The 21,743-nt window shown below is 41.0% G+C and overlaps 1 protein-coding gene and 1 pseudogene across 11 annotated transcripts in view; one reads left to right on the forward strand and one right to left on the reverse strand.

The window, feature by feature from the left end:
- Nucleotides 1-728: 728 nt before the first annotated feature.
- The window catches only part of RFFL (ring finger and FYVE like domain containing E3 ubiquitin protein ligase), a gene marked incomplete at its 5' end in the record, with an annotated part of 64,206 nt that continues 43,191 nt past the window's right edge, over nucleotides 729-21,743 (forward strand). For 2 of the 10 annotated variants that reach the window (XM_081115630.1, XM_081115633.1), the window contains one exon: nucleotides 768-928. In XM_081115630.1, coding sequence (XP_080971756.1) covers nucleotides 772-928 — 157 coding nt within the window. Of the gene's footprint in view, nucleotides 957-1,139; nucleotides 1,328-1,803; nucleotides 1,933-19,254; nucleotides 19,352-21,743 lie in introns of those variants that run through there. The other 8 variants (XM_081115637.1, XM_081115639.1, XM_081115634.1 and 5 more) reach the window with 8 other exon arrangements.
- Nucleotides 11,995-12,478, reverse strand: LOC308568696 (large ribosomal subunit protein eL21 pseudogene; annotated as a pseudogene). The gene has a single exon. The product of its transcript is annotated as a large ribosomal subunit protein eL21 pseudogene (transcript).

Genomic DNA, 21,743 nt, shown 5'->3' on the forward strand with positions numbered 1-21,743 from the left:
TTCACCTTATTCCACCCCCCTTATTTGTGGCCAATGTAAATTCTTTCCCAATAACTTACACCTCCCCCCCACCCCCCAAGATACAAAAAAGACCCCTCTCAACTCCAGGACTGCAGGACCTGTTGCCTTTCCCAACTACACTGCTGCTGATGAAACTTCAGATTCCATGCCCCAGGAACCCGGTCCTTTATGGCCCAATAAAACCTTTCTTTTAAAAAGTCTTTCAGCCGGGGAAGTTAAGATTTTTGTATAACAGTGTCCTACAGGTCTGGCTAATAATACCTCCCAGCTATGGGAACCTTGAATAGGTTAGTGAGCCCCGACGGGCCTGCGTTTCCTCCGTAATTTGGGGACCATCACCTGCTTATAGCATCGCGAGGAACAGGGAGCTATGAAGGTGAGGCAACGTTCAAACTTTTATTATAAAACGAGTTCGAACATGTTAAGGGACTCGCCCAAGGTCACCAAGCTGGGCCATGGCCCAGCTGCGACTCGGACGTGGACCCTTCACCTCCTCGCGTGGAGGCCGGAGAGCAACGCAACCAGAACAGACGCTTGGCCCCGGCTCAGGCTCCGCGGGCCCCGCCTCCGGCGGCCTCGGCTCCGCCAGGGGGCGCGCGCGGGCGCCGCGCTGTAGCCCGCCGCACGCCTCCGCCCTCTCTATGGTGGCTCGGGCGCGGCGGGAGCGGAGGCGCGCTCCCGAGAGGGGGCAGGTCCCGCCGGGGGCGGGGCCACGCTGGGGGCGGGAGCAGCGGGGCCAGCCGGCTGGGGATGGGTAGGGGGGGGCAACTTCCTGGGGCAGCCGGTGAGGATGTCGCGACCGCCCCCCGGTACCCCTCAGCCCCGGAGACGCTGCCGCGGCGGAGCCTGGAGCCCCCCTGCCTGAGGCGTCCGCGGCCCGAAGCCCGCCCCACTCCTCCGCTCCCAGGTGCGGGCCGGGCCGGCAGCCGCGGCAGGTGAGGAGGCGGCGGCGGCGCTGCCCCGCGGGGCGCCCGGCCTGGCGTGGGGTCCAGGGGGAGGCCGCGGTGAGGGCGCCGCTCGGCCTCGGGTCTCGCCAGGCTGTGTGGTCTGGGGCGCCTCCTCCGTGCCGGACGCGGCCTGGGACTCTCCCTGCCCTGCCCGGGATGGGGGAACTCCTGCATCGCGGCGAGTCTCATTCAGGGTAGCCCGCACCTGTCCTGTGGAAGTCCCCTCAAGAAAGCATTTCCCCTGTGGCGGCAGAACGGGGCCGGGTAACCTCGAGTATCTCCAAACGCCGTAGAGACCGGCGGGTCCAGCTAGCTTGTGGGGGAAAGATTCTGCTCTACGGCAGAGTAAACTGAGTCAGGTACGTGGCGGCCTGCGTCCCCCTTAAATAAAGAAATTAGCCTGTCCCGGCTCCTCCGTGGAGGAGTCCTGCGGGCTTTTTGGAAGAGGAAGGCGGCTGGAGTTGGAAGGCTTGATGGAGAAGTTTGGGAATGTTACTGAAATGTGGTCAAGGCTTTCCTCCAGGGTCCACTGTTCCCTCTTTGGGGAATTGTCCTGTGTGTGTTTGAGATCATGTGTGTGGGGTGGCCAGTGGCTCGGGCACAGAGGGGAGTGGGGCCTCTCTTCAGCTGGCTGCCCAGGAGACATTTGACCAGGCGTGGGGAGGTAGGCTAGATCCGGAGCCCGAGCCGGGCAGGCGTCTGTCTACTCAGAGCCTGATTTCAGGCTGGCAGAATACAAAACCTGCACATTTTCTCCTTTTTTGTTGGTCTGTCATTCGTTGTAGGGAGGAAAAACTGCTTGCGTAATCAAGGAAGAGTGTACCAGGCTCCTCCCAGTCTACCCAGGGAAGGTATATTGTTAGCTTGGAAATAGGGCTTCACCCACAACTGTCACTTTGCACTCTGGCAAAAGGCCAGTGACGAGATGAACAAACATCCCAGGTGCACATGACCTAAGAAAGCAGTAAGTATACATTCATTTTACAGGTGGTTTGGAGGACAGAGAAGACCTCTGATCACCCCTGTTGCTACAACTGTTTGGAGGAGCCTTGTGGTTTTTCCCAGTGACAGTTCGAGTTACTGAAATGTGGTCAAGGCTGTCCGTTTTATTGAACCATTTTTCTAGGAATAGGAGTAGGCAGGGGATGTGGTGCTGGGCTGAGTTTGTATCCAGAGTCCCAGGGTTGGGAGCTGGCAGTGATACTTCTTTTCTGTTCAGGGGATTTCAAGTTGGACAGCTTTATCCTTTTATTCTCTTTCACATTCAAGGAAATAGATAATGGCCTGCGTTTCTGAAACGTTGTCAAATTTCCTAATAATTCTAGACTTCAGAGTACAATTCAAAAATTACAGTTTATTTAGTGGTGTGAAGTTTGAAAGTGTTTGAAACTTGCGTAGAACATTTTCAGATTGATGTGGCAGGGCTACCTAATAACTTGATTGTGTTTGCAGAAAATTCCCGTGTTATCTAGGACACCCCCTTTTTAATGTCTGTTTCTCATTACGAAGACCAACTCACTAAAAACTTTCATATTGGTCACGTAGACAGTTGTTATCCTGACTGTTTACATTGGGAGCAAGGGTTGTAAATTCTCTAAATTGACTCAGTTTAACCAGTTGCTAAAATAGTACACATAAAAAGAGAGAGCCCGTCTCAGAATGCTTAGAAATTAGTTTTCCAACTTTTTCATGGCCCAAACCAGTTAACATACCTGCTTAGCACCATCTAATGGGAGTGTCTTTTTAAGGGCTTTTAAAATAGCAGTGGAAAAGGCATTTTCAGTTACCATCATTTAAGACAAAACAGCAACAATAACAAAAAAAGGACAATCCCCCCCAATTACATGTTCATTGTGATGTTTAATACAACTTCATCCATCTATGAGAGAGTTGTGCCTCGGACTTTCTGAAAGCACCTACATAAACTCGAGGTGTGTTGGGACTACTTCCAACTGGATTTTTTTAATCCTTATAATAGAACCTTTAATAATACTGCTATTGTTTTAATGTTAGATTAGAGACATCAAACTTGTACTAACCATAGTGTATATTTTGGGAGGAAAGATTTAACCTCTGCACCTTGGAATCTCAAAACCCCTGCAATACAGGGCTAAGATATAATTTAGAGTTTAATGAAAATATATGTGTTAAATTGCTGTTGAAGTCTCAAGGGATGAGCTGCTTCATCATTATTGTTATTTGGTAATGGTTTCTAATTATTAATTTTGTTTGGTTACTGCGTACTGGCAGTAGTTATGTGTGTTAATGTAAGAAAGATTTTGGCAGTTGTAAAGACAATATCTTTATATCCAAATGCACAGAATCCCATTTCTTCAAAAGGAAAATGGTCTGCTCACTTTCACCTTTTGACTTTGTTATTCACGGAGTTTTAAAATCCTAAAACCAGTTGGGCTTTTAATAGGATATCCTATTATAGCTCACATGTATCCCCTGTAGGTAGGAATCCTCAGCCTCACGTGTTCAAAGACCTCAGTGCTCCCTGTTTCCAGGTTTTATCAGTTGCCAGGGTCAGGACAGTGGTTTTATCTAATCCTCTAATGCCATTCTTAGTTTAAACTCGTCCTCTTTTCTCATAGTTAAGACTCTGTCTTGAAGTTTCTCTGCTTTCTCTTATTCAGGTTGAATATTCCATATTTTTTATGCCTTTGGGCCTGTTAACATTCTAAATTGGAGCTAAGCAGTTGGTTAAAAGTCCTACTCTATGTTTTTAAACATTTTCCTTTTTCAAAGCAAGCATAAAATCTACATTTCCTCCGGGGAAAACCAGCTCTTTGAATCTTACAGAAAAACAAAAGTAGTTTTTTTCCAGCCTTCTACCAATATAAAATCTTAGCTTTTCCTTTCTTTCTGTTTTTGCCAGTATAGTGATGAACTGGAGGCATTGGGAGAGCCTGCAGTCTCCTGAATCATTAAAAGAAGGTCATATTGTATTCAGTGCAGCTTTAGCCTTTTTACTATGTTTTATTGCAAGGAACTTCCAAAAGCCAGTGCTCCTTGAAACATTCGGTACCTAGCCCTTTGCAACTGAGTCACTGAGGGGCTCCTTAAAAATATAGATTTTCTAGTCCCACCTCCTGGAGATTTTGATTGAGTGGGTAAGTGATGACCATAATCTACATTTTAAAAACCTCTCTGGCATTGGTCCCAAAAACTCCCCAGGTGATTCTGATTTATAGCAGGTTTGGGTGCCAGTGCTGTATTGCTTTGAAATTCTTTATAAATTGGTAGTCCCTTTAAAAGCATCATGTTATTCAGGATGTTTGATTTGCTAGAACAGCCAATTTCCTGGTCATGACAGATAAAAAGGAACTTTTATAACTTTTATGTAAATTGTTTTACAGAGAGGCCCTCTCTGCTGTATTATGTATGAGTCACGAGAGAGGGTTGGTGAAAGTGGCTTCCTTTATTTCCTGAGTTGACAAGTGCATGATGATGTGGAAACAACTGGAAGTCTGAGGGGTAGTCGACTAGTTATGGTCAGTTGTTGGATAGGACAGATGCCTGGGAATTCTCTGTATGTAGGGTTTTAAAATAAAGCCAACTTGCCAGATGTTTTATTTCTAGATAGCTGAAGCGCTTATTGAAAATAATAAGATGCTTAATAGTCAATAAAATGTAGTCAGTTACAGGTACTTTGCTGAGTTCATGGAAAGAAGAAAAATTGCTGAAATACAGAACCATCTGAGTTAAAACAGAATTGGGGAACTAAATATGTTAGGGAATAAAAATGGGAAAAACCAAACAATTTAGGAAATAGATAACTGGTTTTGAATCCCAGCTCCTCCACTTCCTGGTCAAGCTCCTTTAGACATACTACTCAACCTTGGCGAGCTTCATTTTCTTCATCTGCAAGGTGAAAATAATGCCTGGTAGTATTGTTATGTGGATTAAAAGAGAGAAATATGTTCCTTGTACATTGCAAACAACTCAATGAGTATTCTTTTCTCCCACTTTCTCATAAGATTTTTATTTTGTAGACTTAAGATGTCTTTCTAAATCTAGTCTTCTCTATATCTCTATGGAAATATCTACTCAGCTCTTTTTTTTTAAACTTAAAAAACTTTTTCAATTACAGTTTACATTCAATATTATTTTGTATTAGTTTCAGGAGTTTAGCATAATGGTTAGACATTCATATACTTTACAGTGTTTCCCCCCCAATATTTCCAGTACCCAGCTGGCACCATACGTAGTTATTACAGTAGTATTGACTATATTTCCTATATTTACATCTCCAGGACTGTTTTGTAACTACCATTTGTACTACTTAATCCCTTCACCTTTTTTTTTTTTTTTTTTTTAATCCTCATCCGAGGACACGTTCATTGATTTTTAGAGGGGAGGGGAGAGAGAAAGTGTGGAGTGTAGGCTTACATCCAGAGTTATTGTTTGCAGGAATAACCTAGTAACACTACTCGCATTCTGCCTTATGTGTCTGGGTGATCGTTCTGGAGCTCAGTTTAGACCAGGAGGCTTTGAGGGTGGCCCCATTAGGTAGCACCTGGCATCCATTTCTTTCCTCATCTTCCTTTCTCCCTTTTGGTTTCTTTTGGTTTCTTTTTCCCTCTCTCCCTCCTTTCCCTCTTGCAAATTGGCCTTCCTTTCCACTTGCCAGTCATGCCACAGGCCCCTGGAACTCTAAGAGGTTGCTGGTTGCTAACACCTGTCTCCCAGCTAAGTGAATAGGCTCTTTTGTGGGCAGGATGTTAAAAAAGCTGATTAGTACAATACTAGTTTAAAGGAATTATTAAGGATACAGCATATATAAATCACGGAGTGACTTAAAGCCGTTCCAGAGATTTGTTTTTTATACTATATATTTTTAACACTGAATTATGTTGTTGATTGAATTTTTATATCCAAACCAAGTATCTGTTTATTGCCCAGACTAATTTCTGTCATGTGGATTGGGAATCATTTATATTCTAAAGAAGTTCTACCCTTAAGGGCTTTTGTTTTGTTCCACAAATGTCTAACTAGTGTGTAATACAATTAAAGTTTTGTTCACTGAGCTGCTGACATAATTAGTTTAATTTCTGCTCCTTACATATTTTTGTTGGCAGCTGGGAAATTAAAATACTAGACGTTGCATAAAACTGCTTTTTTAAGGTTGATTTTACTGTCAGTTGAATGGATGTAGGCCCCAGGGTACATTTTTAAAAGATGTCTTATTCAACTTTCCTGTAATAATCTTTCTCTATATAGAATTAATGTATTAAGACACATAATTGGCTATTTAAGCATTCGAAAGAGACAGCATTTGGCCTTTACCCCGTGATTATATTTTTTCCTACAGCTCTTGAGAAAATGTATGTAATTTTTGGGAACCCCTAAGTATATTACAGTTACATGAGCATGTGAACTTTTGCAAAGACTTAGAGAATGGAGTGGTTTTCTCAGTTAAGCTGTAGTATTTAATTCCCTTCCCAAATTGCTGCTCTGTTCTTTTTAGATCATAGCGTTAGCAGACCTGATAGGAAAGTGGAAAGGCTGTGATGCCTGGCAAATCCACTTCACAATTTTTCTATGATACATTTCAGAATCATATGCTCTAGTCTTCAGGAACAGAAGTTGCTCTTAAGGAGACTTTGCATTTAGTTACTCTAATCTGCACTTTATTTCCTACAGGATTTTGGAGAGATTCTCACCAGGCTGCTGATTTCATGGAGTTATGACCTACACAGGTTTTTATCTGTTGAGGCTGCTAACCTTTTTTCTTTTTTTCTTTAGTGGAAAGTGACCTTGGTCTGGTAATTTCTCCATTGTTCTCTCCTACAAAGATACAGTGAAACCTTCAAGTTCTCTCAGCAGCCTTTTTCAGTGGCTACCATTCATGTGCTGAATTTGAACTTAAAAAAAATTTCTTGAAGCAAGTGTGTCTTGACTTTTTAAATCTGCTCTTTTCCAATGCCACAGGTTAGCCTGTATCTCCTAGTTTAAGATTCACACGTCTTTTCTAGAATTGCATATAAAAAATACAGTTTCATTATCTCTGGGTTGTGGAGTGGGCAGGGCTCCCTGGGATAGCCCTTTGTTTCCACCAGACCAATAGGGCAAGCCCACCCCCATTTGAATTGTTTGGAGCCAGAGTGATTTGCTGAAACATTTTAACAGTCTTGATCCTCTTTAAAGAAATGCTGCCTAGTCATCCTTAAACTTACAGAAGTTTGGCCAACTGGAGGCTCTGCTGGCCTCTGAGTGGTTAAATGTAATTCGTTAGTAATCAGCACCATTGTTTATTTGTAAATGCCGGATTATGTTAAGAACTGAAAAAAAGCAAAAAAAAAACACACCAAAAAAGCTTTTCTTAAGTAAATGGATCTCCCTCGCCCACACTGTCCTCTGCTTGTTTCACTCTTTTCATTTGCTTTGGAAAGTCTTTCAGCATTTTCTTCCAATCTAACTGTGGTTTTTTTTGTTTTTGTTTTTAACTTTCATAATGATTAAGATGTCTGCTTGAGAAATAACTTAAGTCTCCCCTATGGACTCCCAACCTTTTCCTAGGTCTTGAGTGAATGGGCCCATAGCCAATTAATTATACCCTTCATGACCAGGCTAAATTATTATTTTACATGGTGTGGAAGAAAATTCACTAGAGCATAAGCCTTTATTTGAAAATGCTGGACAAAAGGAGTGTTCTAATTTGGGGAAAGAGGGCAGACTGTTTTCTAAGGCTTTAGCAGGAGGGGGTCAGCTGAAGTTGGGCTAGTTTGAGGAATCCTTAGTTAAGGATCGTTCTGGAAGAGGGAGGAATTGTTTGGGAATTCTTTTTGCAGCTTAGCAGTCATTGTTTGGGCAACTTGGATTTTATGGAGATGGGGAGGAACAGTAAGGGGCTAAGATTTTGTACTAGGGGCATAGGCACAGGGTGGGAAGAAATAACCACAGAGACTAGGACTTGCCCAGTCCACAGTGGAAAATTCTTAGTCCTGCAGGTTTTCTCACGTTTGTTTACCTCTGTTTTCTACCTTTTGGGCATGAGTAGATTCAGGTACCATTTGTGATCATTTTACCGTATACTGATTGAAGAATTTGCATAATCTTTCTGTGTCAGAGTTGAAGTTTACCTTAGCCGGTGTTGGCTATAGAGCGGGTGGGGAGGGGCATGCCAGAATATTCCCAGAGAACTTGTCAAACAGGCACTCCACCTTCCCTACCACCCTCACCATATGGATGGACCCAGGGCTCCAGGTGACGCTGAATCATCACACCAACACCCACTGATCTAGCTCTGTGTTTCCCAACTCTGACTGTTGACACCGTTGCAGACCAGCAGCTTGAATAGTGACAGTGAATCAGCTGATTAATGGGGGACACAAAAATGATAGTCCTGCAGCTTCACCTCCAGATGATCTTAATCAGATTCCTAAATTTCATTTATTTCAAAAAAACTTATACAGTGCAACGTGTCTCATGTACAACCAAAACAAATATTAAAAATGAAAGTACTTTGAATAGCGTTGTTCTAGGTGGTTCTGACGATGTCTTAGGATCTTGATATCAGAGGTCTTTGATCATTTTCTTCCTTGTGCTATCTGTAACTGAAGCAACCACCTGAGAACTCCCATTCCTTCTTGGGGACAGAAGTGCCATCACTTGGTGATTTGCTAGATCAGAACCACAATTTTAATATTTGGAGATTAGGTGAGGGACACTTACCTTTAATATAATTAAGAATAAATTTATAGAACTTGCATTTGATGCCTGAATCAGGAGAGATATTTACCACTTTCAACTAAACTTCTTGTCCAGTAACTTTACTTAGAGTTCATAAAGATGCTTAGAGGTGGGGGACAGAAAATAAAATATGGGGGTTTGCAGTTTCTCTGAGGCACTTCAGTTTGTATTTACTTTTTAGAAGCCTTTTATAAGTAGTTTAGGAGTAAGCACTATTAATTTGTGTGGCTATAATGTCAGAATGAGTGATTTGGAGCAGGGGAGAAAATCTCTTCATGCTTTGCATCCTGGTTAAATTGCTTAGTTGAATGAAATGTCAAACTTGATAGATTTGGAGCTATTATTTTGGTGGTTAAACAATAATGAAACTGTTTAGATGTTTGCAAGGACACTGCTCCCTATGTCTGGACTTTGTGCTGGAGAAGGTTTCAATTGTTCAGAAGCAAAACTAGTTAGAAAATGCAGCTCTGTGGCTCCTAGCACAGCTGTCTAAATTACTAGCTACATTGGGGCCTTTGGACAAGCATTGTTTAACACTTTTGGAAACAATTTATGTTTCTTATTTCAAAATATCTGAATAGTTGGGAAACCTGGAAATGGAGAAAGGTATTGTTTATGTCTAGGTTATTCAAGTCAGGTCTTTTTTCTTTAAGCATCTCTAGGACAGACTATCTTTCTAACTGGAGCAGGGTGGGGGTGGGGGCTGTTATGGGACTGTTACCCATCAGAGCCTCCCCCCCCCCCCCATTATCCTCCGATTCAATAGGATAGCATGTTGTCAGGCTGTGTGCCAGCCTATAGAGCACTTTGGTTTTTATAACCTTGATTAAGAAAGAAGGATGGGAAACATGAGTGAGAGTACAGGTGTTTTTGAAAGTCTCCATGCCTGCTATGTGAAGTCTTGAATTTTCGCTTTGAACATTACATTTGGTGAAGGATGTTATAACACCATCTTTACAAAACAATCCCCTTTCCTATTGAAATCATATGTTGCCAGCCGAGCTTGGGAAGCGTTAAGCATGCTCAGCAGGGTTTCTTTTACTCATTGCATAGTGTAAAATGATACTTTTTTGTGAATGAAATTGTATGCATTCCTTAGTGGGAGTTAGGGGAATGCTTATTCATGTCTATAAGTATGAGAGAATTTTGTGTAAGACTGATTAAAGGATTCACATTTATTTTGCTGTGTGATACTTCTCTGTGTTATATTTTACGTGCACAAAAATTACCAGCAGTTATTTTGTGCTTACCATGTGCCAGGGACTACGTAAACTCATTTCCTCCTCCCAATAATCCTATGAAGTATAGGTACTGTTATCTGTGTTCTACAGATGTGAAAATGCTGCACAGAAAAGTTAAACAGTGGGCCTTAGCCACACAGTGTTTGAACCCAAGTGGTCTGTCTGTAAAGGCCCAGCTCTCAACCACCAGGCTGCAGCTGCCTCACGCTCCATCAGCTCATTTATTGTGATTACTTTTCAGAGTAGGTCTTTAGAAATAGGTCCCATTTCATATAATGTAGGCTTAAAATTATCTTTTTATACATGGGCCTCTGTGTGGAATGCGATTTAAAGATATTAGCAATACTGTTACTTGCTTTACTAGTTTTAGTTCTGTTAGCACTGAAGAATTGTTTCATAGTTTATTCCTAATTCTAAAATTATAATTGTATTTGTTATATAAACTAGTCACCCTTAAAAAGCACATTTGGCTCAACAGCTAAAACATTGAGTTAGCAGATAATTTATTGGTGGTTTTAGTTTTCTTTCCTTTTTTTGGTTTTGTTTCTTTTTGTCAATAGGCCTTCTCAGTAAGTTGACTTCTACATAAGATACAAAGATGTTAATACCCCACGAGGCCTGATGTGATAGTGAAATAAATGGTGATAGACTACTTTTAATAAGAAACCCCAATCAGTAAGTATAGAAAGTGAAACTTTGTTATCTGGGCTTGAGACCACGTGTCCTGCTTTCAGTATGTGTGAGGCCCTGTGAGGACTGGGTAAGAGAATCACAGAGGAAGTATCATTTAAATTTTTTCCACTAACCTCTCCCTCACATTTTGAAGTCAGCTCCTGAGACCTTTCTAAGAAAAACTATTTTCAGTAAGAAGCCTGCCACATGTGAGGTGCCCTACATGGTAACCATGGCTTTCACAATTTATTTGTCTAATTGGTGCAGTTTTTAGATGCTTTTCATTTCAAGAAGGACACTTTTGGCTGAATGCTGAGCTCAAATTGCAATGAGAGTTCATTCTACATGGGTTACTTTTGCTGCCTCTGGTCATGGGATACTTCTGCTGCCTTCTGGTTGTAGCTCTAGGGGAGCTCAGATAAAAATACCTGGAGGGTTAGGGCACAGGTAATGCCTAAAATGTATTTCAGGCGGCTTTGCCAGCAATTGACATGTGCTTAAATCTTTTTTTTTTTTTAATAGGAGGGACTGCAAAATAATATGAAATGTGCTTTGCTTTATAAAGTTTTCACCTTCCTTAGTTCTCCAAAGTGGTCTGACAGTTGAATGAATAATTGCATTTTACACCCACAAACATCTCCTTTCCCCCATCATCCCTAATCCTTGGCAACCAGTAGTCCGTTCTCTATCTTTGTAATTTTGTCATTTCAGAAATGTTATGGAAATGGAATTGTAATAGTATGTGACTTTCTGAAATGGGCATTTTCTCACTTAGCACAGTGCCCTCCATCCAGGTAGTTGAGTGTAGCAATAATCTATTCCTCCTTATTTGCTTAGTATCCATGGTATGGGTGGACCACAGTTGAACCACTCAGCTATTGGAGGTCATTCTGGTTGTTTCCAGTTTTGGGCTGTTACAGATAAAGCTGTTATGAACATTTGTGTGGATACAAGTTTTAATCTTTCTGGGTTAAGTGCCCAGGAATGCAATTGCTGCATCTTATGGTTTAGTTTTTTAAATGAACTGCCAAACTATTTTCTAGAGTGGCTATACCACTTTACAGTCCCACCAGCAGTGTATGAGATCCAGTTTCTTTGCATCCTTGCCCAGCATTTGATATTGTCACCACTTTTTATTTTAGCTTTTCTGATAGGTAGCATATCTGGTTTTTAAGTTCATCAGGTTACTTAGTAAAACTGATCTGACTGACAAACAGCAAAGATTTTTGAGTTGTGTGTTGTTAGCCCTCCATGTGGCTCTGCCTCCGTACAGTGTTCAGTGGTCTGTTGACTTGCTTTTTTTTTTAGGACACAAAGTTTTCTCTAATTATTTTTTTGGGGGAAGGGATACCACACTTCTACCCAAGTAAGAGAAACATTTTTATCAGTACAGAGGTCTTTTTATTTAACACTTATCATGCCATGAATTCATAGCGAATGGGTTCCAGCAGCTCAGGCTCCCTTCCATTGGTTCTCACAAAGTGTGCTTCCCTGGGTGGAGCAGGCTGACTCTTCAGTTGAACCCAAGTCCCTTTCTCTTTGACTTCCTTCTTCTTCTGATCATTTTCCTTCACACGTTTCAGGAAGCTGTCTTGGCTCTTAGAGTGCTTAATATGCTCAATACATAACATTAATTCTCTTGGCAAGAATCTTGTCCTTAACTTGTTTGTTCACAACAGTGCCTACTGCATGCTGGGTGACATTATAGACTCCTTCAGTTTTGCCATGGTAACATCTGTGGGGCATTCCTTGTTGAACAGTGCCCATTCCCTTGATGTCTACAATATCACATTTCTTGTAGATGTACATGTATGTGGCCAAAGGAACAACTCTATGTTTTCTAAAAGGTCTAGAGAACATATGGCGGATGCCTCTTCTCTTTCTCTTTGTGTTGGTCATTTTGGTGAATTACTGGAAGATGGAGGTTCCGGCTGAAAGGAAGCTGTTGACTTGCTTTTTAATTTCCTTGTCAGAAGACTAAGCAAGACTAGACTTAGAGGAAAGCAAGAAGTGAGCACGAGGCTCTCCCTTTATCTGGCGGTACCTAGCACAGCTTGCTTCTAGCACAGTGCTACCAGCAATGGTGAATGAACAAACAAACAAACAATGCTATCCGCAAACTATGAATTTTTGGTTAATTCTTTATAAATGTGCCTCAATGAGTATATCGTTAAATATACAGAAAACTTGGCTCAGAATGGCCCTTAGAACTTGTTAAAATTGTTTCATTTTATTTGTGAAGTGATCTTAGGTTCTTTCTTTCTGACAGTACTAATTAGCTTACACTACTCATTTTAAAATCCTACAATAGCACAGAAGTATATATATAGAGCAGAAGGTAAATCCCCATCCCTACCAACAGTAACTGCTATTAAATGGTTTTAGACATTTTAACTAGATGCATTTTGTAGCTTTCTTTCTCTCTACATGTGTGTGTGTGTGTATATATACATATACACACACACACACACATATACACGGGGTAGGCAAAAGTAGGTTTACAGTTGTTGGAATGGAAAATAATACAATAATTAATAAATAATAATACAAGAATAAACTGTGGCCCTAGCCGGTTTTGCTCAGTGGTTAGAGTGTCGGCCTGCGGATTGAAGGTTCCCGGGTTCAGTTCCAACCAAGGGCATGTACCTGGGTTGCAGGCTCAATCCCCGGCCTCAATTGGGGCCCATGTGGGAGGCAACCAATCGATGTGTCTCTTTAACATCGATGTTTCTCTCCCTCACTCTCTCTCCCTCCTTTCCACTCTCTCTGAAAAGCAGTGGAAAAAATATCCTTGGGTGAGGATTTAAAAAACACACCAAAAAAACCTGTTTCACACACTCAGCTGTAAACCTACTTTTGCCCACCCTTGTATATATGTATGTATGCTGTGTGTGTGTGTGTGTGTGTATATTCCCCACCTGCTGTTCCGTAGTGCTTTTTTTTTTTAACCCAATGGATAATGTATTATAGGCATTTTTCCCTGTGATATATATATATATCCCTTAATGCCTAAGACAGAGCTTTGGTTTCCTTATATATCCTTTTTTTTTAATCCTTTTTTAAAAAAAAAATTTTTTTTAATATGTCTTTATTGATTTTAGAGAGAGGAAAGGAGAGGGAGAGAGAGATAGAAACATCCATGATGAGAGAGTCACTGGGGATCGAGCCCTCAACCAGGGCATGAGCCCTGACCGGGAATCGAATCCCAGTCTCCTGGATCCTAGGTCGATGTTCAACTGCTGAGCCACTCCTGGCCAGGCTATATATCCATTTTTAGAATAAATAATGCATCTGATTTTATGGTGTGATTTTTTTTTTTTTTAATTTATTTATATTTTTTTGCAGAACCTTGAGGGAAGCAAGAACTGTGAGCACAATAATCTTTAGGGAATGTAGTCCTTTGGGTATTTGTCTACTCTTCAGCTGCTTAGTCAGATAGAGTGTTTTCTTAAGTGCTGCAGAAATATACTGTTCATTCTATTTTGAAATCTCTTTTTCTGTCTTCTCTCCCTCTTCCATTACTTTGATTACCTTGGTGGGACATTCAAGCTGTGCAGTCTTTATCCTTTTATTTCCATAGCCTACAGAAGCCAGCTTGAAGATTAGCTGTAGGTGAACAGGTAATCTTATCTGTTTGGTGAGGCATCACCCGTCAAGATGAAACACATGTTAACAAAGGCCTCCTTGACTTGAGGACCTGAATGAAGGTAACGTAATCTTGTGGTATTTTTAGTGGAAACCTGGGTGAGAATTTAGGAAGTTTGACTTATTGGAGACAAGACATGAGTATGGGATGAGGGATTGGAGAGAGAGAGAGTTAGAGAACTAGAGGAGAATATGTGTGTGTGTGTGTATCTATTGGGGAGGAAAATAATCCAGAGGTATACAGTAAAGAAGAATTATGAATTCAGGAAGTTTTATAAGTGGAATTGCAGAATCTTTGTTCTGAGAGGGTGGTTACTAGGGTAATAGGAGCTGTTGTAGTAGTTTAGGTGATGGGGTTTGATGACAAGGGCCTTTTCCCAGCCCTTTTTCTGTATTAGCCCAGGAAAAAAAATGAAGAAATAAGATCCATATAGAAAATTACACCCATCAGATGGTTCCAAAATTTCCATTGTTAGGTGTCTAAAGTCAGCTGCCCAAGATAGCAGGTTGGTCACATTGCTGACTTCCTTTCTCCCAATCTTGTCATTAGGTTCCTCAGACTGTGTTCTGACAGCTTTGGATTTTTCCTTTTCCTGCAAGCTTGCTATGTTTTCAGTTCCTGACATATAGGAGCCTGGTGTTTCATTGCGCCTGAGGTAGGCAGTTGCAATACCCTTGATATTGGATACCATTCTGAACTCTGAAGTATTATACCACAGTGGATAGTAAAGTGCCCACAATTACATTACAGAACAGATTCTGGTAACTGCACCAGCGGGGGCAGACTCAGTCCTTGCACCCTCACGCAGCTCTGGGGTTGTTTTGAAGCAAAGTGCTGTGAAGCGGGTTGTGCCGTACACAGTGCCAGTTCCTGTATCTGAATGTGAAAGTGGCTCGTTAAAGATTAAAGGGGCTGCCTGGTCCTTCTGGCCCCAAGATGGAATGATTCCCGCCATGGCGACAGTCTTTGTCTCCCAGGAGAGGCCATTTTATACAGCAGGTTCGTGCTTCCAAATGTTACAGTAAGCCTGCGTTGGCTGATGCTGTGGCGATAAGTTGGCATTTGGGCACTCTCAAGACATATGAGCTATATAGCATCCCGTGGTTTGAATTTCTGGGCAAAACTGCCTCATCAGGAAGTCAAATGCCTCTACTTTCAACCCCTGTCTTTGGGAAGGTTTTCTCCTTTGTTTTATTTAACTATTCAGTTGAGTCAAGTGAACTTAATTTTCACAGCTGTAAAAATTCCCTTGTACTGCACCCCAGGTGTGAAAATGTCTCAGTATAACATGACTGGGGTAACAGCTAAAATCCCTAAAAGTAGTTAGGATAATTGTCTCTGGAGGTTTGAAGAAAATAATGGTCCAGTGGACAAAATAAATTCAGTTCAATTGTTATGTTCTTGGTGGTTCTTGTGGGTGAGGGGACTAATGTCTAGGACATGCTCAGTGAGACTACTGCTCAGTTTGGTGGTGTTTGAACAAAACCTTCATTTTACTGGGAACAGTGCTTAGGGGCCATACCTATGACCTGTCTCAAAACATGGTCCAAGGCCTGTCTGCATCACAATCACTTGGGAGAGGAAGATACTTATTAAAAATTCCAACTCGGAGGCCTCCCTCCACTTCTGCGAAATCAGTGGCTGGGACTGGGATGGGCAATGATCATTTTCAATAAGCACCCCTGTTGATTCTTAAGTACCCTTAGAGTTGATTCTCAGGTATCCTAAAATTTACTTCATATTTCATGTTTAATTTCTGTGTTTTATTAGATGATAGATGTTTGGTTGACACATATTGTCCTTGTATTTTTCTTTTCTTTATGTGTGTGTTTTAAAATATGTCTTTATTAATTTCAGAGAAAGGAAGGGAGAGGGAGAGAGAGATAGAAACATCAATGATGAGAGTCATTGATCGGCTGCCTCCTGCACGCTTCCTACTGGGGATCGAGCCTGCAACCCAGGCGTGTGCCCTAATCAGGAATTGAACCTTGATCTCCTGGATCATAGGTTGATGCTCAACCGCTGAGCCGTGTTGGCTGGACTTTTCTTTGTGTTTTTAATCCTCACCCTGGTATATGTTTTAGAGAGAGACAGAAACATCGATGTGAGAGAGAAACATGGACCAGTTGCCTCCCTTATGCGCCCCTGCCAGGGGTCAAACTGGAAACCTAGGTATGTGCCCTGACTGGAAATCAAACCCGCATTCTTTTGGTTTATGGGACAACACTCCAACCAACCAAGCCACCTAGCCAGGGTCACATTGTCCTTTTTGAAGAGGAGGGACACTAGTGTAAAACAAAAGGCTATGCGATCCCAGAACACCAAATATCAGAATTTGGCAATGTCTCTAATTCTTAACATGGTGAGACAGCCACTGGTTTTTGGGTTTATCAGTTCACCATCTGTGAAAGTATCAGAAAGAAATCAGAAAAAGTATGTGGACATAGTTAAGATGAACTTTGTTAAAAAGAAGAAATGTACAGGATGTTGGGAACAGGAAAGTAGGTAAGTGTTGAGAGGAGAAAGTGGGAAGTAGACAAGGTTGAAGTAGTTTATAAGCGGTAGAAAAATTTTAAACTTGAACAGAATTTTAAATTACCAAGTAATAATTGGATATATGTTTGTTGTTAAAAAAATTTCAAATACTGATAAAGCTAAAAATACCTCCTTGATCTGCTCCCATTGCAGTTCCCTCCCTGGCGTGTGTATCCTGCCATATCTTTTTGTATGTATTTGGTGATTTTCTGTGGATTTGGAAGACTACATACTCCTGAGAAATGAATATTTTTATTTCTCTTTTGACACCTGCTTACTGTTTATAATGTTAATATATAATGCAGAACCCCCCCCCCCCCATGTGGGTTATCAGTGACATTACATATTCCCGTTCAAGTAAAAGATTGGGTATGGGCGTATATACCTATATACACAAAACACATATACATACGCACACACCTCTAACATATCTGTTGTGACCACCTGTAAAAAGTAAACTTATATAGCTTTGGGTAGTTAATTACTTGTCTGAGTTTTAAGATAATGCATTGAAAGAACTTAAGTACAAAGCCACAATTATTTTTTAAATTTCTCTTATAGTTTTTATATTCTCATAGTTTTCATTTAACCTCATAAAACCTCAAGTGGCTGAAATCATTAATTCAAATTTAGCATCTTTTTAAAGCTCTAAATGTGCAATCCTCAGCCTTTCCAGTTTAAAGAAGGAACTAGGATGGAGTATGGAGTATGGTTATAGTTTGGAGAAACTAATTGGGACAGTACAGAATCCCAAACAGGGAAAAGATAATCTATGATAGTTTACGTCACCTACTAAATGGTGTTTATCTTAGCACAGTTAGGAAGTCCTGGTGTTTCTGGCCCTCATGTTGCTGTTCATATAATTTATGTTTATTTCCTGGGCACAGTACGGTTCGGCGTTTCTCTTCCTTATTTACTGATAAAGACTGAGTCAGAAGCTTCTAACAATACTGTGTTTTTTTCCTTGTGGAGGTTCCATATTTGTATATTCTGTAAGTGTGTTGAGAGTTGCTCCATGTTAGAATGTTTGTGACTTATCTTCCACTTCAGCAATATTTTTTAAAGTGTGGTCCATGAGATAATGGTTGTTAACAGCTGTAAATATGCTTTTATCGTTTGAAAAGGACTAATTAACTTACACTGTAGGAAAACTTTAAACACAGCCATTTTCTGAAAAGGAAAACACTGAAGGGGAGGAAATAAAAGAGGGAACATAAAACCTTATAAAGCCCAATGTGGCTCTTCTACTGGAATAACGTAATTAAGGGGATTTAAGTGAGTTGGATAAATAACTTTTTTTAAAACCAGCTCCTTATAGAAGGAATAGAATTAAGTAGCATAGTTTTTTAAAACCAAATTATGATGGTCCACATGTATATTTTAATTGACCTAATAACATTTATTGAATGACCATCAGGTTGGCAGCTGCGTCCAGTTTGTACCATATGAGACCTACCTTGAAGGATGGATGAAGCTAGATGTGGTCGCCTTGAATGGCTGCGCCAAGAAATAGCTAATGACCATGGGAAATTTTGAGCAGGGAACAGGAGAATCTGATGTGAACTTTAGTTTCTTTTGTCAAATGAAAACATGTAGAAAATAAGGACTTAATCTTTTGTTTTCTTTATATTGCATCAATGCCAATTCTAGCCTGTCAGGGCAAATTCAGTAATAATTAATTGCTGTTGATGAGCCAGTCATTCTAGAATTTAATTTTTTAATAAGCTGGCCAATAAATGAGAATCAACATAAATTTAGGAACTTTTTTCTTAAAATCAAGTGTTAATGCAGCTTTCACAGACTTCTGTATTTCTTAAGTATCTGGTAGGTGTGATGGTGGATAATTTAGCTTTAGTATAGAGAATGTGACAGCTGATGAAGCAAAAAACCTCCAGTATTTCTGTCTTAATCAGAGAACATGAGTTGTCTAAGGAAGTAGAGAGGTCAGAGAAGCCTAGTGGGGAAAAAAACAGCAAGCCTGGTTAAAGCTGACAAAAACTCACCCTGTGATTTAAACAGCTTGCAATGGCTGAGCAAGTTCCCCTAGTCCTCTGACCCAGGTGTTCTAATTTGCAAATGCAAAGTGACTTCTTTATCAGCCTCTTGAGGGAAATCTTCAGAGCTGCTACCTTTAGTAATCTTGCTGTCCTGAGCCCCAGCTGTTCTCAGATGAAATTTCAGACTGTGACCACTGGAGCTTTCTTGGTAAAGGCTCCAGAGTCCGCTGGGTGACCAACAGTAGGGAAATGAGGTTTACCTGTCCCCAGTGATCAGTACTCGATTTTTAAAAAAATCAGTGGGGCACCTCTTTTCTAGGTTGCAGTTGATTGTGGCTGGCTCAAGCTAAGTTGTTTGGGAAATGTGAGTTTTGCCTGGCATGAGTCAGCACTGCGCTGGGTAAACTGCCTGCTCTGTTGCAATCTTGCTTACCAAAGATATGTCCCCAGGCGGCACCATTCACTTTGCCTGAAAGCAACTGCTGTTGGTTCCTGAGATGATCTCATCTGAATATGGCTCCAAGGACCTCAGCGGCAGGAACTGGAGGCAGCTTGCTTTCTGCTGTGGCAATGTTTTGAAACAGGCAAAATCAGGTAACCCCAGACTGTTTCTCTGAGTTTCATTATCTAGACTGAAGTGCAGTGGAAATCCCTTAGTTTTCAGAAGTGAGTCACTGCCTTATCTTGGGTATCTTAAAGCTAATCCTTCAACTCTTTGGGACTTCTAAGGGAAAGTTTTCATTTCATTTGGCATCTGGGTGTGGTTTTAGACCTAATTAGACCATTTATTATATCAAATCTCAACCTTAGAGAAGTCAAACAGACTTACAGCTTTATCCATCTCTACTCTTGTTTTCTGTTCCTTTTGTCTTGTGATAAATAGTAAAACTAAATTATTGTTAAAGGAAGAGAAAGGCAAACAATTTATTTATCTACCTAATGATCATGAATATTGAATTTTAGAGAACACATTGTTTACCAGTGAGTTTCCATATTCCTTTCTGAGGTATTAGGAAGACTCTCCCCTCATCCCTAATTCTGTTGAGGCTGCTGCCGTCTCCTTCCTCTTTACCTCTAAACTTTAAAAATCTTCAGCTTCAATACTAGGTAATTGCCCCCTTCGAAGTTTGCTTCTACTCCTTACAATTACCCCAAATAGTCATGTTCTCTTTTGTCTCAGGCCTTCGCACAAATAAGCCGCCTCTGAAACACCCTGCACCAACTTAACCCTAGCAAACTGGCTTCAGCCTAGAAGTCCCTTCCTCCATGAAGTCCCTTCTTATTCACCAGGACTGGATGGGTACTCAGGAGGGCCCTGTGTTCACTCTAGTCATAAGATAGAGAATCAGTGTCTTTTGTTAGAATTATATTCATAGTGCTTGGCAAATATAGGTTCTCAGTAAGGATAGAATGAGGAAGAGCTTGTACTCTACTTCCACAACTCTGATCCTCTTAGCAACCCTTCATTTTGGCTTCCATCCCCGTTATCCTCATCATGTTTCCTGAAGATCACCAGTAAACTCCTACTTACCAACCCCCAGTGTCCTGGTTTCAGCCTTCATTTTACTTAATCTCTACCTAGCACTTCGCACTATTTATTGAAACATTCTTTTTTCCCCCCAGCAACTCTCTTCATTTGGCTTAGAGGCCACCTTGTCTCTTCTGACTTTCCAGAGCACCCTCCTATTTATTACTTCTTCTCATTCTCTTGATTATTCCATAAATGTTGAGGTGATTCAAGGCTTTGCCATGGGTATGTTTTCATTCTTCCCCCACCCCCTTCCACTAAAGATCTCTAATATTCCCATGAATTCAGCTATCCTTAGTATTTTTTTTACCAGCTCAGCTGTTTCTCCGAAACTTCAGATCCTTATTTCCAGCTTCACACATCTTGACAAACTTTGTCTAACTTGACAAACCTACCAAGTTGTTTAAAAGGCACCTTCAGTTCAACATGTACGTAACAGCTCATTATCTCCCCTACCCACTGTCTGTTATCTGCTTATATTGCTGCATGTTTGAACTCTGTTAATTATGTCCACCGAATCTTCATGTTTATTCTTTTTATGCCTCACATCCTCTAAATGTGCTCAATCTATGGTTACTAAACCCTTTTCATTACTACTGTATTGGAGTACTTTTTGATGTATGTCTTTTTTGTATTCCCACTGTATTGCCTAAATTCACCAGAGGTCAAAAACTAGATGTTTGTTTAATGAGCCCAGTGGCTTAAAGTTTTGTTACCCTAGTCATGTGAATACTTTAGGCAGGGCCTGCACTCTTCAAAGGTTACAGATATCGCCATTCTCCCAGATCTTACACACTAAAGATTTTACCCACTTTGCTTCTAGGAATTCTGGTTCTGACCTTATCAAATCTTGACTGGACTTTTGCCACTCCATAGGTCTTTCTCTGTTCCATCTTCATAATGTTGCCAAAGTTATCTTCCTAAAGGCCAAATCTAATCTTTTCAGTCTCAGGTTTTCAGAGTTGCCTTGGTTCCTTATTTCCTGCTTAGCTTTGATAGGTAAAGTCCTTCACAATTTGACCCTATCCTATCACAGTGTTGATATTACCTGTCTTATCTCCTCCTTTCCCCAGCCATTTCTCTCCTCTTTAACCTCCCTGAACTTTTTATTTTTCTAGTTCCTGGTTATACAATGTCCTTTTAGGACTCCGTGCCTTTTCCCAGTGCCCTCCCCTTCTCTAACTGGCAAAGTACTCATCCCCTAGGAGACTTAATTCATGTTACACCTTTTCTGACTTTCTCATGTAGAGTTATTCTTTCTTATTTATACTTCTACAGCATGGTGTGTCTCTTCCACTAGCCTGTTGAGTTCCTGGTCCCTGACCCAGTTCCATCAGACAGTGGCTGAAGTGGGTCTCCAGGTCAAACCACTAGTCCAAATATCTTTATTAACTCTTGTTAGTATTAGAAGATTTATAAGCTCTCTTACAAGATGGCATATTTTTGATTCCTTTTTGA

The sequence above is a fragment of the Miniopterus schreibersii genome (assembly GCF_964146895.1).
Source record: "Miniopterus schreibersii genome assembly, chromosome: 16".
NCBI lineage: Eukaryota > Metazoa > Chordata > Mammalia > Chiroptera > Miniopteridae > Miniopterus > Miniopterus schreibersii.